The following is a 22,784-nucleotide window of genomic DNA, read 5'->3' as shown; positions in this document are numbered from 1 at the left end:
ATATTCTTTCATCGCGGGAAAGTAGATGTAGCCCGAACAGTCGGTTATTTATCGAGAAAGTACACTGGGCTCGCAGTTTGCACGCGTCTATTTAGAAAAATACAAAAGTTCGACCTTTCTCTCCCGGTCCGTTCGTTCGCGATATAACGCCACGCCGATGTTGCATACACGCCCGTTTATATACAGGGTGTTCATTTGAAAACTTCAAATCCAAATACACGCAATTCTGTTTTTACACGATATGGATTTAACAAGAATTAGAAAAAATTTTCATTCTCCTTTCACAAGAACTGTTTTGATTTAACACGATCGACCCAAATTTTAAGAAACAATTTTTTATGAAAGATCTTGAATGAAGGTAAAACTGGCCAGTAAATTGAGTAATCCATTTAACGAGGTCAAGAGTTTCAATCTAATCTACAGTCATTAATGGTTTCTTGACATAATATATTTTTATATACATGTGCAATCTATGGAAAATAAAAAGTGCAAACACGTAAAAATGATAAGATTTTAACTTTGAATTTTCATATGGTTTATTGTATCATTTTTGCTGATTTTTTAGGTCTAGAACCAATCTTCTATGTTTCTATACATACATATAGTATATGTTTTTACACGCATTCTTCCGGAATGTACCTATTGTATAAAAACAGAATTGAGTGCATCTCGAAAAAAACGCATTTTCGGGGAAAATGTTGAATACAAAAGTTTCACGGTTCTGAGGGCGAAATACAACACTTATTTTTTCTTTGTTAAGCGTTTTCAAGGTTATTTGAGGGTCAGGTTTCTTTTTTTAAAAAGAAACCTATATTTTTCTCCCTAGATTCGTATTTTACGGGAAAAAGGAAGACACTTTTGTATGGGTCATTGTTTTATCAGACTTCATCTTAAAAAGATATTTAGTAAAATAAGAATTGATTTCAGTTTCGCTAGTCCCAAAGTAAAGAATGAAAAATTAAGTGATACGAAAAATTAAGTAATAATAACTAATTGTAATTGATTTCAGTATATATTTTTTTATGGATACTTTAGTTACATGCTTTTTGAAGGGAGGTTTTGTATAAGTTAGCAGTCTAGTATAGAATATAGAAGTCTGTGAGAAAGATTCGAATTATAAGTTAGAATGACTGTATTATGCAGAAAGAAACACTTTGGTAGTACGTTCAATAATTAGTTAGTAGGTTCTAATTTATTCTAAACCTCGTTCGTTATAGCATCTGTTCGTTGTAGCATTTACATTGTTTTAGCTTTTGGTTGGCAAATGAAACTCTCTCTTTCTTATTTAGCTTGTGCACAATATTTTATTACTATATGAAATATAACTCTTAAGATGATTCTTTTAACATCATATTGAATACCTCTGACTAAAGGTATTATCCACAACATACACTTATTAATAAAGGTGTTATCCACAACACATTGAAATACTACACATGTAATTTTCCAAACTGTAGCAAAATATGGCAACTGACCCTCTAATACTATTCACGACTGTTATTAACAGATTCGTATCGTACAGCTGTTTCTTTACGATGGTATTAAAGACGGACTAAGACAATCGACAGAATGGCCGATCGTCTTTACCTGCGTTGGTTGTAACATTCTGATTGTAATAATAAAAACTGTTCACTGCAGCATTCGTTCGTTGTAGCATAGCCCACAGTATATGCTTTTTGAAGACATTTTATATAAGCAAGTTAGCAGTCTAGTATACAGGGTGTCCCGTTTAAATAGACCCACACGAACATCTCCAAAACTGTTTACTATATTAAAAAATGTTTCAGACAAAAATTGAATGATGTATATAACTATTTCTATGTGAATACGTAGTGGTCATATGAAGGTCACCTTTGTTTCTTGAAATGAAATCATATATATTTTAATGCATTAATTCACCATAAGTGACTCAGTAATTTATGTAGGAAATAACGAATTCAAAAGTTTGCTTTATTTACAACTGTTATTATTTTTTCAACAATCAGTTTTACTCATTACGGTACTGATATAGGAAAAAGCACAATTTTTAATTTTTTGTTTTCCTTTTAGAACCATTGTACTTATTATGCCTACATTTTACGTATACATAGTGTCTCATTTAAATCGACCCACACGAATATCTCTGAAACTGCTGACAATACTAAAAAATGTTTTAAATAAAAGTTAAGTGATATCAGGGAGCATACTTCCTGATGTGAGTAGCTTTTTTCTATGTGGACGCATAGAGGTCATATGAAGATCTACTTTGTTTTCCTAAATGGAATCATATCATTTTTAATGCATCGATTCGCCATAAGTAACTTAATACCCTATCTAGGGAATAACGAGTACCATCAAATAGTGCATTAAAAAGTATAGGATTCTATTTAAAAAAAACAAAGTTGACCTTCATATGACCTCTACGCGTCCACACAGAAAAAAATAACTCCCATCAGAAATTGTGTCCCTTGATACCATTTAACTTTTGTCTAAAACATTCTTTAATATCGCCAATATTTTCGGAAATAAAAGAGTGGGTCGATTTAAATGGGGCACTCTGTAAAATATAGAAATCTGTGCATACACTTAATATTTTACGAAATACAGGCGACCTGATCAATGCACGTCGTGTGTTCATGTTTGAGACAGTTGGCAATCTACGTGTATAGCGCAAGTGGTTAAAAGAAGTTACGCATGACTAATCTGACAACGTTTCTGCGGGATTGTGGGACGACACCTCACTGGTCAGCATTCCCCGACTTACTACGTCGACTTTCCACTCGTTGAGAACCACCTGTATACATCGCGAGAAAGATCAGTCGTGTTCTATGGAAAGCAACGGATTCACGTAATCGTCACGTAGACATTTCACGAGAACCGTCGAGAAAGTTCTCTACACTATCGTTCTTAACTAACCGAACGATCGAAATTGTATGGTTCTTTTTTTTTTTTGTTTTCGACGTATCGGAGAAATTGAAGAGAAGGGAGGAAATTAGTGAAAAGAAATGTTGATGTGCGTGGTAATAGTAACGAAGGAAAGTTCCGTTTTTGTGGGGTATTTTACTAAGAATCAGAACTGAAAGAAAATTTGTTCCGTTGATTAGGATGAAAGTATGATACATTTTTTGTTAGTCCTTGGAAAAAAAATAGTTATCTAAAAATATGAATTAGTATATATATAATTATTAAATAAATGTTTATATTTATATTAAAACATAAAAAATTATACATATTTAGCAGATTTATCTTCGAGATAAATGTAATTTATAGTATGATTTTAACTAACCCTCATACAAAAGATGCAAAATAAAGTTTTATTTTTAAAATGTAGTATTTAGTCCTCGCAATTGAAAATAATTTACACAAATTATTGACTGTATGGAAAAATATTCTAAACAAAAGTTGTATGGTATCCAACTATCCAGGACATATAATTCAAGAATATGTTTTTTATTATGTTACATTTTTATCGAAATTTGGAAAGAAATATTGGGCATCCCATTTAAAAAACTGAAGGCGGCCCTTATATCTTGATAAAAATGTAACATAGTAAAGAACATATTGTTACAATATATGGCCCCCTTGATAACATGCAACTTTTGTTTAAAATATTTTGTTCCAACAGCCAATAATTTACGGGTAATTGCGGGGGTCACGTTACGTGAACCACCTTATATAGTAAAATTAAAAGTTACAATAAAATTTTAATTTAAGTAACTAATAAACATAAAAGCATATATTTATTTTTAATACTACAATTTTAGTATAAATACTAATCTTTCTCATATAGAAAAAAAATGTTAGTTCTCCACTTATAATATTTTTTATTATAGAAATTTGTAAATTAATTTGACACCAATACCATAAATGTATTATAATCACATCCAAATACAAATATCACTGAAACAGCGTAGTTTGAAGAATGTAGTTTTTTGTTGATACATCTAATATTTGATTCACTAATATTTTCTAGGTGAAACGGGACAACATGTTAAAATTTAAACATTACAAATGGGGAAAAATTCTTGACCTTTTATTGTTTTTCTTAATCGTGAAATTATTTGTATATTTATCCCAATGACGACAACTTTTGTTTCTGTAAACAAAAACCTGATTTGACAACGTTCTACCGTATAATGTTAATTTTGTCGCCATAAACCATAACGGAACGTGGAACGGGTGATTAATAATAATTATTGGGGAAATGCACGCATTATCTGGAGAACGTAAACAATTAAAGATTTCACGGTGGAAACGCTCCCGTCTTTGAATCTTATTGTTAGAAGTAACTGTTGACCTACTGCAAGCACTTACTTCTTTACAAGGAGTCGTAAAGGAAGGGAAAGTAAACCGATGCCACGACACTGCTAATAAGAGTGTCTCTTACATAACACAAGCCGCCTAGCCAGGGATGTGTCCACCTACAAAGACGGCAGGCGAAGCGACGATGTCTTCACAGTTTCAACGTCTATGGTACTAGTCAAGTCAATGGACTGGACAGATCGATTGGTTTGTACAAATTACAAATTTGACACACAATTTTTTAAATGGATTGCTATATATTTTTTTATATCATATGAAAGCATGTGTCCAGACGAATTCATTCGTACACGACACAATGACCTACAAGGTCATACAAGGTCAGAAATAGAAGAAACGTTTTGAACTAAGTAATACTGAAATTGTCTTATCATAGTGAAAACAGAAATAAATACTCTGATAGTGAATGGCAACATCATCTAATTCTTATCAATAAGAAATACTTGTACCGTTCGACCGCCAGAAGAAGGCGAGGTAAAGTATTTGCGTGTTCACTCTAATATATTAGTAAAAAATATTCACAATGTTTCTTCCATTGCAGAGTTTGTATGGCATTGAAGGTCATTCTGTCGTATACGAATGCATTCGTCTTGACACACGCTTTCATATGAGATAATAAAATATATACCATCCTATTTAAAAAATTAAAGGTCACCTTCATTTCTGATAAAATAGTAAAAGCATAAAAAAATTACATACGCCATTACGATGCTCGCAAAAAACAGTATTACTTTTCCCTCATTCATTTTTTTCTAATATTTACCATTTGGAAAAGAATCGCTGGCTAGTAATAGCCTGAACACCCTGTATGCATAGTTGGGCAAAATGTAATCTAATTAAAAAATCTAAATTACAATTATAATGTAATTTTTATTGTAAATTTAGTATAGTTAATTACATTCTAATTTTATAAATACATTGTAATTTTTATTGTAAATTTAGTATAGTTAATTACAATGTAATTGTCTTGCAATTACATTGTAATTCTGATTGGGATTTTGTAATTAGATTACATTTCGCCCAACTCCAGCAATAAGCCAAGCGGCAATATCGTAAGAGTCCACTGTATATCACAAGAATTCTGCGCCGTTCGAGTTAACCCGAGCGTGCGCGTCGAAGGGGTTAACCTTCCCGTTTCGATGCACAGAAACACGTCAATTATCCTGGATAGAAAGAAAAATCTCTCCGATCGGAAATAAGCCGTTGTTGTCTAGATTCTTACCTGCTGTCTGGCTTTCCTTCCCTTATCTATCAAATCCAGTCCGTCTAACGTGTTGGTCGGTATTCATTGCGTTAGTGTAACGTACCACCGAGATTTTTCGTGGAGTAACGGGGATCGCATACCTGAAGAAAGGCAACACGGTAGTGCAACTATCCGCGCGCCTTTCAAAACGGATCGCTTTGCCGCCTTTCAGGAGCCTGGAACGCTCTCTCGATAGAATGTTGTTCCTTGTGAACGCGGAATAACTCTCGTTCGAACGATCGTTCCATTAGCTATGAATGACTACGCGTCAGGGAAATTACCGTCATCGAATAGATTGTTACCACTTCCACTTGCATTATTTGTGATATTTGTAATATTTGTATTGCTTAACCCCTTCGAGACGGACTTTTTTCTTTAACGACGAACTCAATGATATAATGGCACGACCTGTAATAAACTCAAGTATGAAGAAAAGAATAGATTAAGCATGGTTTTGAAAAATATTAGTCATTTACAATAGGATCATAATAATATGTCCTAATAGGCCTCAATGGTGACAGACAAAACTATAACAATTTGAACATTTACAAAATGGTTGACAAAGTCAAATTGTCGATGAAATAAGGTAATTAATTATAATATTATGGATGGTAAGGTGTAAAACATTCACTACAGTGCCCAACTCTACAGCTGGAAGATACAGTTCTAGTCCATTTTCCCATTTAATTGTTGAATATCTAATAGGGCGGACGCACCAGTTAATGAACACGTTCCAGTAAATGTACATTATATATAAAAACGAGTAAACTGAGTTATTAAAATAAGCAAATTTTAAAGTTTCAATTCTTTGTTTCATATTGAAACAATTCTCGCGACATTCGTTAGAAAAGTTCATTTACTTAATATTGTTCATTCAATGGTGAAATCTGTATTTTTCCTTTTTAAATTAATTAATTCCATTTTTTTAAATTTCAAATTGACATCTATACATTTTAAATGAAGGTATAGATATTAAAAAATCTAACTTTCATGTGTCATATATCTATTAATATTATTATCATTTAAAATTTGAATTCAATGGCTACAAAATCACTTAAGTGTTCATTCGTTGGTGCGTTTAACCTATATCTTTTGTAGAAAGAGAGATTAACTAGGGTAAACAATTGAATTTGGGAGCATATAACCCATCAGATATTACAAAAGTTACCTTGGAACATACTGTCTCGTCAGTCTCGAAAGGGTTAACTGAGCAAGAGAAGCGAGTTAATTTTCTTAAAGACTCGAGTAATTGTTAGTAATATGAGGTGAGGCGAGAGAATAACATGTTGAAATAATTTTTAATTAATTTCGAGAAATATGAACAATTTTGTGTTGTATCTTATATTATTATATCGAATGTCTAACAGATATGAAGTATCTTAAAACAAAATGAATGGTGGATATGTAGTATAGAGGGTGGTTTATAAAAAATCTCGCCTACTTTTAGAGATTTATTACACTATAACTAACAGCAATGATAAAAAATCTCATACAGATGTATGCACGGAAATAGTTTGTTTCGTCTAGTTACATTATTCAAATGCATTATTAATGACAAAGTATTTACGAACCTAGATGTATGTAGTATTTCTTCTTTATTATAGCTACTGAAATGCACTATTAAAATTATATGACTTATTTTAAAAACACCTTGTAGATACATAACGTAGTTTAGTCGAAAGTCATTCGTAAAAATTATTGACATATGGCTGGACATAATATTATTGCTGATACAAGGTACTTAGATTTATTCAAGCAAATTTTAATAAAAAGTCTACAATTATAGCATTCCCATAATTTAAATATTTAGAAATATGCTGCTATATTTAAAATATGCTTTTAAATCATTCAAAAACATTTTTCAGTAGTGTGAATATTTTCAACTGTATAACACAGCTTTCAAAAATATTTGTAAAAAGATTACAAAAGTTTATGTATTTGTAAAATATTGCAATTTTTAAAATGCAATAAAATAAATACCTTAGTAAGGTATAATTACCATTTGTATTTGATTGTCAACCAAACAAAATCTACAATAAGAAAAACAAATTTTTCTTCCAATTCTGTTTCTTATAATTAATCTAAAAATATATGAATTTGCATAATAATACACAATCTAATTATAATTATTCAAATGATTTTCCTTGTACGTATTTTAAAGCAGAAGATAATCCTTCGAAGAGGATTATCCCTTTAGCATCTGAAGAAACGTTAGAATATTTTCAAGTCAATTGTTTATTTTTGGAAAATAGTTCGAAGTGCTTAACGACTTCAACTTCGAAGCGGAGACGATCCTTCACATAAGATTATCCCGTTTTGCATAATTTACGCACGTGTATCCTTGACATTCAGGCTTGTATTTTAAGTCCATCGTATCTACTAAAAGAAACACGTTTTAAGTAAAAAGGAACAAAACTGCAAGCCCCTACGACCCATGCTTAATAACTTATATCTGAAGGCCCATTTAGGAAAATCACTAGATGGTACCTACGTCCCTCAGTTGTTTTTTTAAGGTTCAGAAACATAGATCGTTGCTAGCCTCTGTTTTTTCGATTTACATTCCAATGAAAGAAGGATGAAATTGCATCCAATTAAACATTGAAACAAGAAACGACTTCCAATTAAATAAACCATAGATTAGGCATAGTGTTATTACTAATAGTATAACATTTATTAGTATAATATTCTAATGTAAGTATATTGTTAAATAGATAAGCGAATGATTTCTTTATTATTAAAAAAGACATTTTTTTAATGTATCATGTAAAATGAACACAATTACATTTCACTGCGCCATTCTGTAATACTAAACTGTGGATCTTATGCATTTCTTAAGTGTACAATCGTACAGAATACGGTGCAACAAACGAATTTAAGTAACAATATGAAGTTTATTATCGTAATTCCGACATAATTATATACATATATGCATATCATATTTGATGATACAAATTTTTCTTTGATACTAGTGTTTCTAAAATAGTATTTGACAATAAGAAGTTGCATAAGTCAAAAGTGTATAACAATATTTTTTTGATACTTTGCCTCCCACTACTTTCAAAAATGGCTAATATGTCCGTATATTTATTACCATTCCTACTCATACTGAAGACCGATGATGGTCTTAGTTTTAATCATGATCATGAAGAAAAAGAATAAAAGACAATTACGTTTTAACACGTCACACACACATGGTTCACACATGTCCAACCTATAACTAAAAAGTAATGTTTATAGCAGGATACTGTAGATTATGCAGGATTATGTAGATTTAGGAAAGTTAAAAGTACAGCTACTATCACAGAATTCATAGCATTTTCTGATTTGTAAAACATAATAAAAAAAAATTTTTAATAATACATATTATCATGTTATGTATCATTACTAGGAAACTGAATCCCTTAGTGCAGGGAAAAAATTTTTCCAATTTTTTTGTATATTAATTTCTATAATTGTTAATTTGCAAAAACTTCGACAGTCTAGTAATGAGTCACAATGTTTTCGTATAATTTAATCTTGAATTACTGTGACTATACATATAATGTAAAGCCTATTGACGTGAGTTCAACGCGCGGTAAGAACGGTATCACCGAAGCCAATGTCCTATCTGGTGATTTCAATGCATGGTAAAGGTATTCTCGCCTCGAGCCGTAAACCTCCGGTATTCAGCAATTTGCACGTGAAAGTAAATTACACATGGTATCTTTACAACACTCTATTTTACATTAAGTAATGTAACTTGACATAAGCTTTAAAAAAACAAAATTTATTTTATTCTAAGTTTGAAAACATAAAATGTTTTAATTATATTTAAAATATATTTAATTATCCGTGAATGAAATTCTTATTCCATGAAAGTTATGTCCGAAATTATACACCATGACGTTACGAAATTTCATTAATATTTTAAAATTACATAGGGTAAATCCGGGAGAAACGAACCATGGCTCATATAACGCATTTTAAAAATAGGTCATTCTGTTCAAAAAAATCAAGGTGACCTTGAAATCTCTGAAATGCCTCCACCCACCAAGAAAGCATGTACCTTATTTAAGTTCTACGCCTGAAAATTTTCATAAAGTGTACCGTTAAGTCATTATTCGAGGTGATCAAATTAGTTGAGACACCCTGTATATAAGAACTAATAAATTAAGTTATTAAAATAAGCAAATGATTAAATATTGATTTTTTTCAATTCTTTGTTTTATATGCAAACAATTTTTGCGCCATTCCTTAGAAATGTTCGTTTACTGGTAATTGTTCATTCCCTGGTGAAATTTGTATTCTTTCTTTTGAACTCAATTAATTACATTTTTTAATTTTTCAGAAAAATTTTATACGTTATAAAAGCTATAAATATTAAAAAATCTAATTTCATGTGCTGAATATCTATCAATATTATTATCATTTAAAATTCGACTTTAATAGCCGAGACACCCTGTATAAGAGATCATTCACTAGACAAACCATTGAGTAAAATATTTATTATTTCTAAAATATTCGATTTTCAGACATTTTTAAAAACGGGGTTCATCTCTTCCGGACTTACCCTACTCCGTTTTGCTCATTTTCGTTAAAGACGGTGATGGAACGAAAGTAATACTGTACATTCTCGATAAATGCTCGGAAAGGTCTCTACGTTTAATGCTTCTGCTTCATTCCCACTACTGCTTTTAATCTTTGTCGAAGGCCGGCAAAATACAAAGACGAGCTACCGAGACTCGGCCTGAAATTTGTCTCTACAATAACTGTTCGAAAGCAGTCCCGAATTTCGAGCATTAATCGAAGATTTACTGTAGTAAGAAAATATCAACACAATTTTCCGAAGCTATATAGACGTGGAAAAGATCGAATCTCAAATAATGTTATATATTTAAAAACTGCAAATTTCACAAATTTTTAATGGGACAAATCCCATCATATAGGATCTAAACCTCACAACTGTGATTTGATCTATTAAGTTATTGCACGTAGTAATTGTTGTTTTGCGACTGCAAAACTTCAATGATTATAACTCGAAAGATGAGAATGATCTCGGTTGAAGCGTGGCGGATCGAATCTTTGATTTTGTGGAGCACGGTAGGAAAGAGGGTGCCCTGAAGGTTGCAAGTCAAGGCTAGGCACTTTCACTCGCGAGCGAAGCTGCGTGGCTCTCTTGGGAGCGCGCCACAGGCTGGCTTCCCACCTTACTTTACTATTTACATTTCTACCTGGCCACTCCGTACGTTGACCGAATTACACCCATTAGTGGGGGCCCAGAGATATTATGCCTGGCTACGTGTAACCCACCCGTGGTTAAACGATTGCGCTATGTCGCGCTGGATCCAGAGATGAGCATTCCAAGAGGATCTAAATTAATTTCGCGACACCCAGGCACCAACTGTGTTTTCATTTCGCTTCCACAAGAACATTCTGGTACCGAGAACATTTCCATGTTCCACTGCAAAATGATGGGTTATGTATGAAATGACAGGTCTGTTGGAGACATTCTCTGCTGTTTTAATCCACTTCTGGAATCTTTGCAGGCATCACGGGTTTTAATTCTTTGTTACGACTTAGCCGTGGATGTTTATGCAAATTCCAGGTTTTTTCTACCGTACATGTGAAGGGTAAGGGGAAAGAACAGGGAATTTCACGAAACAGCTTTACTGAGACAGTCAACTTTTGATACTTTAGTCCTCCAGTGAAGAAGGTTCAATGAATTTATCTGTATTTTTCATAGCATGAAGTTCATACTCTAATTAGTAGGCCTGGGATTTTTATGTAAGATGACAGTTTATAAAGTAATTCGTACAAATGAGAGCAAATGTGGAAATTTCTTTATTGATTTCAGAAAAAAAGTAGAAAATTCGTTTATCTTTCATTGGCTATAGAGCCGCGTAGGTTATAAGTACATAAAATCTGCTTTTCTAATTAGACATCAGACAAAAATGAGCAAAGAAATCAATTGTTTAAATAAACTATAATTAATATTTCTTTTCTGTTAACATAGGTTGGGAATAAATTACATTATAATTTAGGTATGTATTTGAGAAACTAGTTCTGCTAATGTACCTACTTTTTATGAACTTCATAAATTTTGACTTTCACCACTTTCAAACATTTAATTTCTTTGTATCTGTCTCGAGATATATGAATTCTGCTTCTCATAGATTTCCATTCATTTGAAATGCACTAAATGATTCACTAAACAAAGCAAATTCTCACAATTACTTTCCACATGAATTGTCAACAAAGCCAATAACATTTAACACTTATTTTTCATATATAATTTTTCCATCATTTGTTACTTCAAAAAAAAATTAAATATCTATTATACCGACATTTATACCGACGAAATAGTCAGAAAAATATTTTTAATTAACATTATATCCCCATAGTATTAAGAAAAATAATGAAGGTGGGGTAGAAAGCCGGTACCCTTACTAAATTAAAAGATTAATGCAGATAATTGTTTATTAACAATACATTGTACAATAAAACTTTCATAATCCATCCGGTTATTCTTATTTCATCGATTGTATCGTTCTTTTCTCACGGGTATACGATTATATTTATAAGAGATATTAACGCCTCTCCAATCGGAATTGCATCTGAGAAAGTATCGCACGGGGAATCGTGCATTCTACATAGCCATGCTTCGTCTTTTATTAAAACGCGTTGATGACGTGATACGACGCTATGCATAATCATGCTATAATGCGGATAATTGAAACGCAGTCGTTGCACTGCAGAACTGTATGTGGTAACGTTTTGAAAATTATTCAATTGTTTCTTATTAACCCACGTGCACTGTTGGGGTCAATTTGACCCGAACTTAAACTTTAAGTTTTAATTATATTCTTTGTCAGAGAAATTTTCAGATTAATTTAACACTAGCAGCTTATACATATATACAGTATGTAACAAAAAAACAAATAAAAACTATACCGTGTAATATTACGTTAATAAATAACAACTGACATGTAATGTTAAAACTTAGTTTTTTCAATTATACTAAATTAATTATATTATTATATTATACATATATTGTACTATGTATATAATTCTACTGTACTTGAAATTAAATGTTTACTTCACGAAAATCGTCGTTTCACTTTAATACTGACTGTTCATTTATTGTCGTTACACTGTATAACAATCAAGCAACAAATATATTTCCTTAATTCAATTGTACTTAAGCCAAATTTAATTCAAGGAATAGTAATGCAACAATTTATTGAACGATACACGAGGATTAATGCATCATATAATTGTAGGCACTACAATAAACCATGTTTTTATTGAAATAACACAAATCATTGGAATTTATCAAGAACTACTTTAAAACTACATATTTAACTTAGGAAGCATACAATTCGATGTAGCAATCTGGTTGTGTGCTAATAAGGTGACAACATAGTTTAAATTCTATACATTTTCCGCCACTGTGTTTGATAAAGATGGCGTCGGGCGTTTCAAAACACTGATACCTATAATGGATAAATGAGATAATAAAAAATCACTATTTTCTTGAAAATGGTATGGAATTCAGAAGACATTATTGGAATATAATCAGCAAAAATTGTTATTGTTCTATTACAAATATATATGTGTACACTATGAGATGTAACTCAATTAGAGATAACTGAACACTAAGCATGAAAGAAAGAAATGGAATAAAATAAATATGATCCGAAAATTACATCCAAGTAAAAGCATTGTATTAGTATAATAAAATCGAAAATTATTTGTATCGATACTTATTATTTATCGAAATTTTATGTTCATAAAATTATAAATTCTTCGAAATTAGTCATGTATGCAGTAATAAACTGAAAGTAGTAAGTGAAAGATACGGATACCTATGTACATACTTCAAAAACTACTTACATATACATATGTATCACTTGATACGAATACTGCAATAAAGTGAAAGCACCTTTCTAGTACAGAAAACCTGTAAATTCTTCAATACATATTTCTTATTCGAATTCAAATACAAATTCTTCAAAATTTTCTTACCTGCAACAGCACACACACGCAACCCAAAAACTATGTACCGAACATGGAAAGTGAAAGTACCTTTCCAATACAATAATTAATAACTAAACTGCGGATGTTTATGCAAATTTACAATTTTGAACTTTAATATATGTATAAAAAACAAAATTGAACAGAATTTCGTTTCTAATACTAGGGGTTTTAATATGTCAATAACAGTACATAAATACTATTAAATTTTACTAGAATCTTTATTTTATTGCGTTTTGCATAATATAGTTATTAACAACTTAAGGAATTTTATAAAACTAATTTACTAATTTTCTTTCGAATTTCGAAAAAATAATCATGATCGCAAATGTTAACGTTCTCTAAAGAAACATGCATTATCATTCAAGTGTCGGAATCTCAAAGAAAATCGTGATCATAACGTGTCCCCCGTGATCGATGTGCCAATGAACGGATGACTCACGGAACGTTCGATCGGATCGAGCGAGAAATCATGTTACTATGCCTCACGGCCAGCGGGCACGCGTACCTGAATCGAAAGAGGAGAACGAACGTGTGTGCTGTCATGCAACTTGATATTAAACAGCGAGACGTTTGGCCTTCCCAATCGAATTAACGCGTAATTTCCTGTTCCCGGTAGAAAAACTTGTAAACGAATCCCTCGACGCCGCCTCTCGTTCAGAAACATACTAAAGAGACGTTTGATCTACTGCCAAAGGTTTCGTAATTGGCGTTCGTTAACGGAGTAATGGTTGTCGTTCGACTACGAGGAAAGAATTTCTGCTTGTAAATAACTTTTACGAGAGTCTTTCAACAGATCCATTCGCTTCTTTTCTAAATTCGTCCTGCTCTCAATTTTATGAGATTAGTAAGTTCTATAATCGAGTCATATTGTTGTTTCCTTAAATTCACCAGGGTATTATTTTTTTGCAGTTTGCAATTGCCTCGACGGATTTGTATAACAATTAATACAGTCGGATGATAGAGCTTGTTAAACAACGCAATATTTTCCTCTACGATTTTTTTAACTTCACTTGACACAAGGCTATAGCCCAGCCCAGTTACTAGAATCACCCTGTACAATCGATAATTTCGATATTGGTACAAATCAACCCTCTTCTCGAATAGAATTATCTTATTTAAATAAATCAAGTTTGTGATTTTTCAGTACCCCAGAAATTTATTCAATTAACCCTTTCAAACCTGGTGGTCACATTTGTGTACATGAAGTTTCTTACAATTTCCATATCTTTGTTATAAACTTGAATTTTTTCATATTCTGAATATTTTTAATAACATTGCATACTGTGCAGTGACAGCTAATAATAGGATCCTGAAAGCACTACAATCTTCCACACGTCAACTTCAGTTCCAGGTGTTAATACATTATTATTAAGTGTTATAAAGTGCTGTGTATGTTCCTTTCCTCGTCTGTGCTCTCTTAGGTGTCATGTCATACTTGAATCCAAGTTTACACATATATGTACATTTAATATGTACAAAACTATGGAACATATAAACATCTTTTGTAAACAAAATATCATCCAAACAGTCTACCGAGTTAACTTGTGTAAACAAATTTTTGTTTACTCTTAAAAGAAAATTCATGTCCGAAAGGGTTAACCTCAATTAACACTGGAACTACCAGCATTGAATGTTTAATATATAATGCAATATATCTTAGTATACTATAATAAAGAATGTATAAAAAATTAGAGGTTAACATAAATTCCGATGAAAGTATCTCTAGGATTTCAATAATTGTAGAATACGAAATCTAGAATCCGTCATTTTAACGGATTCGATAGTTCTAGTGTTAATTAACTGAACATTATTATTACAGGATCGTACGCCCAGAAGCAGCAACAAGAAGATCCCTGCCAAACAAAGTCCCGAGTGGTGGGCGACATAGAATACTGCGATCGTTACTGGGAATGCGTGAATGGCCGCCCGGAGCTGTTTGACTGTCCAAATGGTCTGGTCTTCGCTGGAAAACATCGCGGCGTGACGGAGGGTTGCGATTATCCTTGGAGGGCGAACTATTGCGACGCGAAACGTCAGGCAAATCCGCCAATTCCCGCGGACCATTGCGACTGGCTTTATGGTATATTCGGCCACGAAACGTCCTGCACCAGGTACTGGACCTGCTGGAACGGAACTGCGACCGAGCAACTTTGCATAGGTGGACTTCTGTACAACGAGAGAGCCAGGTCCTGCGACTGGCCTGAGAACGTCGAAGGATGCCAGAAGCATCGTGAGTAAAATGGAAGAATGATCTTTTGCTTTTTGCTCAGTTCTTTTGCTCGTTTGCTTTCCCTCGTATTCTACTCTACAGTGCGCTGCATAAGTATAGCTAACCTCCAAAGATTGAATCATGTAAGAATCCGGTGTAGGACTTTGTTACTGCTACTGTCGGAAACGTGGTACTTACTTTTACTTTGGAAATTGAGACACAAGGAAATAATTACAAACGTATACTGGGTGTTAATTTTAACTCGAGCATCTTATTTCCGCTAATATTGGAAGTAAGAAAAAATAACTAAATAGGATGCGCATGGTTTTAAGGCGTGCATCTGATGGTGATAAAATGATTTTTTTACTTCTTATTACGTTTATTTACTTCTGCATTCTTGAAATTGAAACTGATTTCTTCGCCTTCAAGGTCACTTCAAGGTCGTGGTGTGTAGATTGTTGAACTCATCTTGACGCCGACTACCATATCGCGTTATAAAAAATACATGTTAATATGCAAAAAAATACAACGACCTTAAAAAACCGTTAAAATGACCTTCACAGGATTTTTTTTTTACCACCATCAGATGCACGCTTTAAACCATGCACAACGTATTTAGTCATTTTTTTTCTTATTTCCAATAGTAGCGGAAATAATTTAGGTGCTCGAATTAAAATTAACAACCTGTATATGTATTTATCATAAAAACTTCTAATCACAATAACAGAAAGTTAACAGTATCAATGTTTAGAACGCTAAGATTATAAAGATTATTACGGATATAATTCTTACAACTTGGAAACGCATGGCTATTAGTTTTGAACGAGAAACCGGATGTGTAGAATCGAGAACGCACTCTGCTGTGCATAACAGGATGTACACTCCCACTATGAACCTACTTAAAATCTACAAGATGTCCGCTTTCTATGTATGGTTTCCGAAATTATTAATCTTTAACATTCACTGTATAAAAAAACTTAATGCTGAATAAGTACATTTGTGTATAAAATTATAGTAATTAAATGTGGACTATTTCGTGCGTGCAGCAAACACAAATAAAACTGATTTTATTTTAACCGCTAGATTTATTAACTTGTGTATACGAATTTATATCAATTTTGAGGATGTTTTCATGGACGTTCTCCCACACTTTTGAGATTTAGTAGAATATATACGCAGTACTAAATGTTCCATGACTTTCAATGGTATCTAAATTCGAGGAGCCCAATGTAATAATGGCATACTAAATATTTTCTGTAGATCAGCATTGACTGTATAACGATGAATTAGCTTGTAAAATGGTAACAAATTCTTTTGAACCATATTAACAGAATTAACGCTGTTCATTTTATGTAAAACAAAAGTAATCGAAGATTCATCGTAGACTGAAAACTAAGCCCAATATTTTACATTTATGAAACACTCGAAAATTAGTGTCTTAGAGCCAAAACTACCATGTATATGCGTAAATTTATTAGAACGTTTTACCAAAACCTTTGTAGTATCCCGTATTAATAAAAAATAAAGCTATTAATAATCTGTCATTACAAATTCGCGTAATATGGAGTTTTCATAGGATTGGTATATTTATGAAGCGCACTATATTAAACCAAATGCCTCTAATTTCTGCTACTTAACCTATCCCTTGCACCTTGTACCGAAGTGACTTTCAATGGCCAACTTCACAAAAATTATGAAAGAATTTTATTTTAAATATAAAACGTCAAGCACCGATCAAATTTTTCGGCACTAAAATCTGAAAAGATTCCAAAAATGGAGTCTGTCAATTTGGCATGTAAACAGTTCAATTAAGATATTCAGTGTCAAACCCGTTTCATGTAATTTGTTCTCCAAGCACCAATTACCCATCCAGTATGTTCAATATATTTGTTAAATAAATTGTATTCCTTAATAGTTGCCACCTTGAGGGGTTTAGTGGAAAGGGGGCACATGCCAAATACTATAAATTTACACATCTACTCGTAGGAATAATAATTTTCTCAGGAAATTCGGTATTAGCTGGCAGTTATTTTAGTTGGTAATTTAAGTAAATGGTAATTGGCAATTACTGTCAAATCTTGATTTGAAAATTCAGATCATATGACACTTGTTTTTTTAACAATTTAAAAATATTTCTCCTTGACACCCCAAAAACAATTTAGTCCCGAATAGCCGTAATCTTTTTTGGATTATCACCGGTGATCCACGCGGCACCGAAGGTGACAAAGAAATGAATGCTCTCAACCAGCGTCAATCTTAACACACTCTCGATAACTCAAGAAGTGAAAAAAAAAACTAATTCTCTACGTAATCAAAGCAAAATCGGCGATAGGGTAGAAGACCCATTTACTGCCACCTACCTAGTTACTGTCGTCCGAGACTGTTTTACTTAAAATAACAAAGAAACGTTGTGAAGTTATGCATAAAGAGAATTCTGAATTCAATTGAAACTATACTACACACGTTAGAAAAAGCAACACTTAATTTCCATTTTCCATTAATTTTTGTAAAATGATAAAAAATTGTTAGTTGATCGGAAAAGTAAAAACGACGACTTCCTTACTAGGGAAAGGGAAAACAAAGTACTACAGAAAATGTAGCAGTAAAATAGTAGCATAATAAAATGTAATGTTTTAGATAATATGAAGATTGTAGAAAATAATGTCAATCATAATTCAACAATCGTTACGTTTTTTAGTTTCATATTTGGATCATAGTGATTAGTATAAGCGTTCCAATATAACTTCACAAAGCATCGCGATCAATGGGAAACTCGTCCATCAAGTCGTCAGGACATTCTCTCACCGTGTCGGTGACGCGTGGGGCAGACGATGTCGCGACGAGGACTCGCTTTGAATGCTAATTAGCGGCTCGCCTCTTTTTCTCGGCGGAGGGCAGTGACTTCGGCCGAACTATCGTACAAGGAGAGAAAAAACGGAGGTGAGCTGCGTGCACGCGCGCGCACGAACGGGTGCCCGCTTTCGAAAGTGAGAATGATCTCGAACGTCGCCCCCGGGTAAATGTGATTTGCGAAAGAGAGGAGGGAACAGCTGTTTCGGGACGAAAATAGATGCAGAATCCCGTTGACCGAAATTTTGAGGCTTTCACTGATGGGCATTTCTGAAATTCGCCTGTGATTTACAGCGGGTAAAAAAAGTATTTTCAAACCTTTTAAAATAGAACAACTTTTTTTAAAATTCGACCAAGGGACTTGAGTGTTTTTGTGATGGATAGATCGATTTACCAAATAATGTTTGAAAAGAAATTTTGAAAGATTTGCAATTAGTTGGAAACGCAAAGAAAATAGTAAAGGTCAATTTTTACAACTTTTTTATCAGAGACTGTAATGGAAATTTAATAAATACATTTCTGAGATTTATGTTAGTTATCTGAAAATAATTCTAGGTTAATTTGCACTAGAGACTGATATTTTTATTTTCTTTCAACAATCTTTATCCTTATTACTTTTAAAAAGTACTACTCCGTTTAGTTCATTTGACAGTGGCAAAGAACATAATGTGCTAATATTTCTGAAATAAAACTTCCAGGTTCTTAAACACAATAATCATTCAATGCATAATATGTACCTATCCCCTACCTAATTTCTAACTGCAATGCTTGAAACGCTTAGACATTAACGCTAACAAGTTTTACAATTAACTGCATCACAGTGGGGTTTTTAACAAATTCTAGATATATTGTGTTTAATAGGAACAATTTAAAAATCAGTCAAAAACGGAGGAACAACATTACTTCCGAATAGGAAAGGTTAATTTTAAAACTCAGTCGATTACCTGTTCTTTTTAATACTGGTGTCTGTTTATTACTGGTTATTTCTACTTATAAAATAGGGAAGAATGATTACAAGAAACACTATATTTATTCTTTTGTTAATATTTTCCTAAGATATAACCAGGTCCTCCAATATACTATTTATAACATTCAGAAAACATTATTTTCTATTTTTACTACATATGTAAATAATTCCTGTAGTATTCATATTAACCTATTGGATTGAATTCTCATTGCCATGCGTAACATTTCGACTAACAAGGGAAGTTACCCACATGTTAAATTGGTTTTGAAAATATAATTGGAAGTTATAGAACTCGACCTCTTAAGGACTGGAATAAGCGTTACTCGCTCCGAAAGTTCAGTATCGACCAGAACAATGGCGTCAAAATCCGTCCTATGCACCTCTGTAAATGAATATAAATGGTTTTTCTACTTTTTAGATTCTTTTGGATATATGTAAATAAAATAACTGAGAAAGAAACAAAGATCACCAACATGGGGTTTTATTCACCTTGATCGAATTATCCACGCTGTGAATCGTGCAACCTTTCAAAATCTTCTGTGCCACCAGACTGGTGAGCTGGACTTGTACATCCCTTAAACTCGGAAATGTGGACTTGGACTCCAATTTTGTGTTCTTTGTTTATTTTTCAGTTATTTTTAAAAAGTTCCAAAAAATCTTAATCAAGAAGTTATGTATATCCTTTTCCGAAGTTACTTATGACGGATTATGATATCATTTTTTTAACCCATATGTGAATTTTCCGGGCAACTGATGTTTCAATTCTTAAGAGATCGAGTCCCACAACTCTCAACCATTCTTTTGTCGAAATTAAATTAATATCTGGGTAACTTCCTTTGTTATATATTCGGAAGGAAGTAGCCACAACATTCACATACACCTAATGAAATCAACTTATTAAGTGGCATGAGCTTAAAAAGACGACACGAGTTTAACCCTTAACTGCTATGGTGGGGTCCTGGAGCACCCCCAACAGTATAAAAATTGTCATAATTTCGCTCTCAAGTAGAGCAGGTGGCGCTAAGTGGCTTAGTAATCTTTTGTTAAATGAAGCCTTATAATTTACCAATTACACGTGTTTGACTAATTAAACTTAACCCGCTAATTGCATTTGTCCATTATAGTCGACGTCTACTTTATCACTTCCCAGATAGCACATGCTACCTTGAAGACGGCTTAAAGGTGCCTCAGACGTAAAATAGCCGTAAAATGGGCGTTGACGATCTGCAGTAGAAACCTTCGTTAAATAACTTCCAAACATTTCAAAAACGGTGGTACTGTGACTACTAGCGCCGTTATTTATCGTGATTATACACATGCTTATAAAAAAAAAATTAAAGAAAATCAAAATATTTTTAAAAATGTGTTAAGGTAGTTTCCGCAAATTTATAATAATTATAAATTTAGTTGAAAATTTAACAGAACATTCTTAACAGCTTCAACTTTCGATTGTTACCAAAAACCACGAAATCAACGATAAAATGTAGTTGATAGTGAAGGATTAATCACTTCTTATTCAGCTACAGAAAATGTTTTTTGAATATATTTTTTTTTTAATATTTTTATAAAAAATTGGCTGTTTTTTTTACGGAGATTATGATGGTATGAAAAAAATGTATGTTAACGATCGAATAAAACTAAAAATTAAGATCAATTTATGCAAACTTAAGATTTAATGCGTTTGGTTTTTGGTGGTGCTTCCGGGTGACAATAAGGAAAAGAATATTTGTTTTTTTTCCACTTATTTGTACATTTTGTTTTCCATTTTAGTATTTTGAAATAGTTTCAAATCTTAATCATACCAAACGTAATCGTACCAAACGCGGAAACCATCTTAAATAGTCTTGAAATGTCTATTATTTCTTGATTTTATGAAAATAAAAATTTTTTACACAAGATACCAAAAAAAATGCAATGAGCAGGTTAATTACACTTCAGATAACGCACTAGAATTAACGTATTCGAATTTCACCATAGTCCAGATAGCACAGGACATCTTAAAGACGTCCATTTTACGACTATTTTAGATCTAAGACGCCTTTAAGGTGTCTTCAAGGCGTCATTAGACATCGTGTGCTATCTGGGAACAGTTAAGTGTTAACAGGACAGTCCAACTTCAATGTATCAAAGCTCCACTGTGTAAGACGTTCTTACTGAACCGTGGTATCCAATTACACGTAACCAAAAACCTCCAACAGCTCTCTGCAACGACGACGCGAACGGCAACGTCCCTCTGGGCAAGTCCTGCAACCGTTACTGGCAATGTCAAGGCGGCTATCCACGGCTCCAGAGGTGTCCAGCGATGCTGGTGTTCGATCGAAGGTCGCTCAGGTGCGTGGTCCCGCCCACGGAGGACTGCGACGTGCCCACGACGCCCCCGAACCTCGACGGCGACCTTCCGGACGGTCGAAACGAACAGGAACCGGAAGAAGAAAATCTACCGCCAGGTGTACCGCCACTGCCAGCAGGAGCACTGCCGATTGCTCTTCGAGCTCGTCCCAGAAACTAGATAGAAGTGATCCGCTAGGGACGTGATCGAGGCGGTTCGATCACGGGTTGCGGAGAAACGGAAACGCAGGTCGCGAATCGTGACCGGAAACACGAAATTCGACGGTGCTGTCTGTCGCGCGGGAGCGTACTAATGATATCTGCGTTTGAATTAAATTGCATACACTGTCAGTTAATAATAATAATCGTTTATTTTGCGTGTAGGGGTCTGCGCCATCTGTCTTCACACAGTTTTGCGTTTTTGTGTTTGAAATAGATTTACTTTAACACCTTGTGGTTGTAGCGAATTAATGGATGTCAATGATGAAGTATAATTATCAGATGTAGACTCTGTTTTCTGGTACGAAAGAACTGCGGTACCTGTTTTGCATCTGGCAACTTCGTGTTACTTGAATTAAGACGTTTGCTACCTGTGTCATAGGTGTGTGACGTTCAAAAGCAGAATATGGTTTGCAATGCTCACCTATATTTTAATCTCTGTTTTATGTTCTTTTGATACTGAATCAAGAAGCTAAGAACAGCCCCCTGAATAGAATGATAGAAAGCTCTAGTGGTCTGTGACGGATGTTTTCAAAATAAAATTGTAGTATGCAAACGTGCTAAGGCCAAGAGGCCCGTGAACCAGTTTAGGATAGACAACACTCGTCCCCAGAAAATCAACATTTCACGACAATAAGAAACTTTATTAAGAA

The 22,784-nt window shown here is 33.3% G+C and overlaps 1 protein-coding gene across 1 annotated transcript in view; it reads left to right on the top strand.

The window, feature by feature from the left end:
• The window catches only part of LOC107187316 (chondroitin proteoglycan-2-like), a 91,616-nt gene extending 69,523 nt beyond the window's left edge, over nt 1-22,093 (top strand). Inside the window, exons 2-3 of the mRNA XM_015575389.1 lie at nt 15,378-15,788; nt 21,783-22,093. Coding sequence (XP_015430875.1) covers nt 15,378-15,788; nt 21,783-22,093 — 722 coding nt within the window. The remainder of the gene's footprint in view (nt 1-15,377; nt 15,789-21,782) is intronic.
• Nucleotides 22,094-22,784: the final 691 nt, after the last annotated feature.

The sequence above is a fragment of the Dufourea novaeangliae genome, unplaced genomic scaffold (genome assembly GCF_001272555.1).
Source record: "Dufourea novaeangliae isolate 0120121106 unplaced genomic scaffold, ASM127255v1 scaffold110, whole genome shotgun sequence".
Lineage (NCBI taxonomy): Eukaryota > Metazoa > Arthropoda > Insecta > Hymenoptera > Halictidae > Dufourea > Dufourea novaeangliae.
The sequence above is the reverse complement of the archived record's forward strand: the minus strand, read 5'-3'. Positions and strand labels throughout refer to the sequence as shown.